Source organism: Nematolebias whitei, chromosome 2 (genome assembly GCF_014905685.2).
Source record: "Nematolebias whitei isolate Nwh7 chromosome 2, NemWhi1, whole genome shotgun sequence".
Classification (NCBI taxonomy): Eukaryota; Metazoa; Chordata; class Actinopteri; order Cyprinodontiformes; family Rivulidae; genus Nematolebias; species Nematolebias whitei.
This window is the reverse complement of record NC_056499.1, coordinates 3,059,197-3,065,196: the sequence shown is the minus strand read 5'-3', so window position 1 is coordinate 3,065,196 and position 6,000 is coordinate 3,059,197. Positions and strand designations below refer to the sequence as shown.

General features: G+C 41.2%; 1 protein-coding gene across 3 annotated transcripts in view; it reads right to left on the bottom strand.

Moving 5' to 3' along the window:
• Positions 1-4,577: 4,577 nt before the first annotated feature.
• sox6 (SRY-box transcription factor 6) overlaps positions 4,578-6,000 on the bottom strand; it is a 134,527-nt gene continuing 133,104 nt past the window's right edge. For all 3 annotated transcript variants that reach the window (XM_037689504.1, XM_037689488.1, XM_037689496.1), the window contains one exon: positions 4,578-5,405. In XM_037689504.1, coding sequence (XP_037545432.1) covers positions 5,099-5,405 — 307 coding nt within the window. In that variant the 3' untranslated portion in view covers positions 4,578-5,098. The remainder of the gene's footprint in view (positions 5,406-6,000) is intronic.

Below are 6,000 nucleotides of genomic sequence, written 5' to 3'. Positions count from 1 at the left end.
AGGAAGAACAAACTAAAAAAGGTTGATGTACACGTCGAAGCAAAACAAAACAAACAAAAAATTATGTAAAATTGTCTTCTTTTTTTTCCAGCAATAATACACCCTTGCAAATATTTGACCTTTTTGTTCTCTATAAAGAAGAACGTGAACACAAACGTGATGGCATCATTGTTCTTAAGTTGAATTAAAAACTTTACATTGGACTGTACAAGATATTATGATAAACTATTTACATTGTCAGACATAAACTTCTTTTTAAAGCAGCAACAGACACTATGTAATTCATTTTCACTTCTAAACTAAACTTGCCATGAGCTTCGGTACCTGCCAGGAGAGGACGAATTCAAAAGGACGTTATGCTGTCGATTGTTTCAGGCTGCCAGCATTTTGAAAACAGTGACTCCAGTCATAGAAGAGCCCCACGGCGTTGCTCGAAAACACAACTCTTGAAAGCAGAGTACCAGCGGCAACTAAAATGTTGCCTGAAACGACAATTTTTACACTTCTGAACAGCAGCTAGCATGTCAGTCCAGCATGTCAGTGAATTGTGCTGATTAAATTAACACACAGAACATTCTCACCATTTACATCACAACGTTCAGACAGAAAACAAATGAAATTACAGTAATAATGAAACGGCACAGAATCTTTTGTCCTCCGTCCGTTCGAACGATTTGCACGTCTCACAGGAGAAACGGAACGAACCAACGGTCAGGGCTACATTTGCAGATTCTGGATAATGTCGGTTAATCAATGGCAGCATACAGAACAGATGGCAAACCAAAAGTGAAATAAGAGAATGCACCACTTTTTGTGCACTTCACAACATTAAGAACAATAAATACTCGCGCACTCCCACGTTAAAACAATGTCAATGCATGCAAATATTTTCAGGTGATCTCAGGGAGAAAATGCCAAATAACACGAATGATTGTATTTTGATTGGAAACGTGTGGATCAATAATTATTTTCATCAAGTGCTCGTTGTTTGAGTTAGTACCTTTTATTAAATCTGATGTTGGTGCATTTAATTAACTGCTCACACCAATTCTGCTCTCTTTGAATTTATCAGAAAATAATCAGCATCTACATGAGGTACAGTGACTTGTCAGACATTAGCACAAAAAAAAGCATAAAAAAAGAAAAAATTATATATATATAAATATATATAACTTATACTAATGGACAAAATTATTGTTAATATTTACAGCAAATGAGACGGTGAATTAAGTGAAAAACACTTTTTTTACTTCCAATTATTCTTTTCCTCTTCTCTGATTGTCCGTATTGCTCCTTTACTGACAGTTTTAGAGCCAGCAGTGGCTAATAATAAATAAAATATGACGATACGTACAGTATCAAATATAATGTACAATGCACCGACGTGTGTTGATCGGCGGCTCTCTGAGCCTGCTCGTCGCTCTCTTGTGCTGAGTCTGTCCCAGAGGCAGCCCTGAAGCCTCCACGCGCTCATTCATCACATGTGTCTTTGCATAAATACACAGAAAAGGCAGACAAACAAACAAACAAACAAAAAGACTCAAAGCCAGTAAGTGTGACGACAAACCCGTTTGAGTCTAGCCGGGGAATCTTGTTCATGATTATTGTCCTCAAACAGCTTCACATTAATCAGAATTGATAAAAATACATTTTATATCCAGTGCTTATAACACAACGTCTCTTTGTGAGTTCGTGTCGTCTTTTTTTTTTTTTTTGTTGTTGTTTTGTGTTTTTGCCATATAAGCACAGTCAAGTTTCATTTCTTTGAGAAGTCCAACAGCCAGCCAACAAAAGCAGTGAGGCATGGTCAGGAAACTATTTACAATCGCAAACAAACCAATCGAACCACCAGCCAACAGGAGGAAACCTCTAAAGAAGCAAACGGTCGACTCGGAGGGAGATCTGCCAAAGTTTGTTCGCAGGAGAGCATCCACAAACTGTTCGCTCCTCAAAGAGAAAACATGTACTGATGGGGAAATAAAACCATCGAGATGATTTGAACATGAATTGTGTCTGAATGTTTCTAAAGGCTTCAGAATTATAAATCACAAACAATGCTATAGGCAGTAAGACTAAAGGAGCAGAAAATAAAATATAAATAAATAAATAAATTCCTTTTTGTACCGATTAGAGCCAGGAGAACGATGCAATGACCAGCACTCGGGGTCGTGAGCAGTTCACGTCAGTGACCAGCCGCTCAAACCTCCAGAGCCGTGCACGAGCTCTGAAATGGACAAGCTCAAGGGCAAGGGAGGGGAGGAACTGGACTCATGCATTAATAATGTTGTATTTCAGATGATACCCAGTCGTCAGTCATTTTAATAATCCCCCACAGCTTGATGTACTTGTTCCATCTGCTCGCCAGCGCCTGGTGACTGGGCTGGGGTGGAAGCTGTGTTGAGGCCTTACTTCCAGCACTTTGATGGAGAGCACAATGAGGGACACACACCCTGCATTTTATTGTTTCACACCCCACCCCGCCACATTCTCCTTTGCACAACCAGATGGTGCCCCCTGTGCGCTGAGGTTGCCACAGACTGGGGTCAGAGCAAGGCATGGCAGGAAGGAGAGCCACTTAGACCTTCTGCTCCACAAACTATCTGAGCGTCGGCATCAAGGCCTCCAATGCTGAAGGCATCTTGTGCAGCTGCAGACTTCAGAAGGTCACCAGAATTGTACGAGTCTTGACTTTTGTTTTCCTTGTGTGTAACATTTTTTTATATATAAAGGACATTACAGATATTTTTATGAATTAAACAAGATTAAAAGAAATATACTTATGGTGGCAGATAAGTTATAAAAGTGCACTACTGAGAAATGAATGTTATGTCACCTTTTGTCAAATGTACAAAAGAGATTAAGAAACACGTTTTCGTTGTTGAGGCCCGTCGCGGCGATCAGTCGTCCTTTCAATGCAACGTCTGTATCATCTCTTTGCATCGACCTGATATCTGTGCTCTGTTTTAAGACTTATTAGTGTCAGTTTAAGGTTTACAATGCTAAAAAAAATTACTTTTTAAGACCTAAGATGTTCAACACGCTGTCCAAAAGAGGCTAAAGTGTTTAACAGAATGTGCTGTAGCACATTGTACAACGTCAATTTAAGATTGTAATGCCACCAAAGCTGCCTTTCGATCCGGTTCCAATCCTGCAGATTGAAGGCCGTTGGCCCTTTTAGGATTCTGGCCTGATTACAATCACTGATTAAGATCTTTGTGAGTCCGACTGGGTTGCGGAGCTGGAAACAAGTGAAGGATGCCACAGTGTTTGTGTGGACTGGGACGAGGAAACGTTATCATCACAAGCTTCAGTCGCCACAGTGGAACATTTTGGAACCTCCTGTAGAGCTTGCTGCCTCCGAGTTTCAAACGTCTGCTCTTTTCAGGTGAAGAACCACCCGGAGACGAAGAAATGAAGAGTGTCTAAAGTTGGATCCATACTCCTCGAGAAGTGAAGACCTCTGCTCTCGCTCACAGAGTTGTGAGATGCTCTTTTCTGCATGGACATTTAAAATCCAACGAGAAACTGAGAAGAAGCTTCGAGCCTCTCCCAACAAAGTGAAATGGATAAATGGTTAAATAAATATTAATACATGGATAAATGGTTCCTAGAGTTTCCAACTGCAGAATGGGAGCAAGAACTGAAGAACCAACTTCCAGTTTCTGTCCGTGAGGCTGACACATTTTCCAGTTTAAGACTGGGATTAAGACTTTCCTTTTTGATAAATCCTATAGTTAGGGTTGTTACGCTGCTATAGACTTAGACTACTAGAGGACAAACTGACCTCATTTCTTTAAATGAATTGTTCAAATTTAATAGTTTTCATTTGATACTATTTCTATCTTAACATGTGATTCTTGACCTGCCATTGTGTATCTGTTCCACCAAACCCAGCCGGTCGAAGCAGATGGTCCTCTTGTCCTGATCCTGGTTCTGCTAAAGGTTTCTTCCTCATGAGGGAGTTTTTCTTTCCACTGTCGCCTTCATGCTTGTGCATTATTATTTTATATACGAATGTTTCTGTTCAGTCCCTGAGACGACTTCTGTTGAGTTTTATAAATAAAACTGAATTGAATTGATATTTCCTACGGGGTCATCACTCTTCCATCCCTACTGGTCTCACCAGACAGTTTTACTAGACGGATTGAAACGATCCTTGTTGTTTGGCATTTGCAAATTTGTCTTAAATCATCGTTTCCAACAGACGATGCACAAAGAGTGAGCGTAAGGAACGTGCCCCTGCACTGTCCAGCGGAGGAGGACTCCCTCACGGCCACGCCAAGCTGCCCGTCTTTGTGTTGTCTCCTCCGTCCATGATGATTTGACCATCTCCTTCCTCAAGTTCTTTATCATTTCACTTTCTTTATAAGATTTCAAGGAACATTTGGGAAGATGGCTGGATTTTTCAAACAAAGACATTGTTTTTGTGACGTGACTACGTCAGGGAGAGCAGATTTCTTCACTTCTCGTAGAGCGTAAATCCAGCGGCAGACGTAAACCTCTCGCAAAGGACTTTTACAGGAAATGGCACTTTCACACTAAATTATGCAGTTTATTATTAGTAATAGATTGCTTAGTGAATTAATTTTGAAATATTTTGTAACGATCTTTTTCCCGTCATGATTAAAAACATTCACGAGCTGTTGGCCGGCGCACGTTACCTGAGTGAGAACGCTCTGTTGCCATCTCCGTCTCGGAGTCAGGTCATGAAGCAAAAGCACAAAACTAAATTAAAACTGTTTAACTCATGTTTAGCTTCAAGTTCTGCGTTTTGCTTTAGGCAATGAACTGGTTGTGTAAATGTCCATGATCTCAAAGGAAAAATAAGCAACGTGTAAAAAAAACGATTATAAATTATCACAACAAAAATGCTTCACAAACTCAAAGACATTTTTAAGACCAAATAGTTTTGGACTGATGAAGCCGGAGCTGCACGCCGACTCCTGCACGTTACAAAATGTGAAATGTTCACGTTTTCTTGTGAACATTTTAAACCTTTGCCGTAAAGTTTCTTTTGTTTTTCCTGGTGCCTCCTTTAGAGCAGAACGTCCCTCTGGGCGTCCTCCTGTGTGTGTGTTGTCTGCTTCGTTTAAAGGTCTCAGTTGGTGCTGACCGGCTCTTGTGTGTCATTTTCACTGCTATAGTCTGATTTGGGCTCATCCTCGAAGTCTTCGTACATGTCCATGTCATCCTCCCCGTTGACCGGCTCGTTGTTGTTCACCAGATTACTGGGCTCCAGCTTCATGTTGTAGGTGCTCTGAATGACGGGAATGGTCGGCTCGGGACTCACTGACGCGCTCGAGCACTCTGACGTCATCTGAGGTGAGGGTGTGGTGGTCGCCATGGTGATGGCCCCAGGATAGACCATGCTGGCGCTGGTGGTGATGGGAATCTGTGGTGGCTGGCTGGACAAGCAAGAAACAAATAAAACTGGAATTATTCACAATTCTTCCTGGTATTAAAACAAATTTGTCCTTTTATGAAGAGCAGATAAAAAGAATGCTAAAATGTGAATCCTGGCACATCTTTGAACAAAGTCACTTTGTTGCATCTCTTATTTGTGACGTTGGGTTTTTCTCTTCCCGGTCTGCTTCAGGCCGGCGGCTCTGCGAAAATGATTTGGGAGAAGAGAGTTTTTCCTGACAGCTCCCGTTTTGAGCTGTTCAGAAACACGACCCAGTTTATTGGTGACATAAAACCGATGCGAGGTTAGTGCAGCTCTTGTCTGCTGTTGCACGGCGTGATTGATACAGCAGCCGCTGAAGCTTATGACTGACATGGGAACACCTGGAGAAGAGTTCTCCTGCTAACCACACACAGTAAATTAAAGTGTTGGGCTGAAGACTGCTGCCCTCCAGGCTTCTCCGAGTGTATACTTACAGCTTAGATCCTGTAATAATCTCTGCACTCAATTTAAAAAATGCTATTGTATAAAAACTCTCAAATTGCATCTATTATAAACCATTCAGTTTTAAAGAGAACACCTTGCCTTCTGACCAG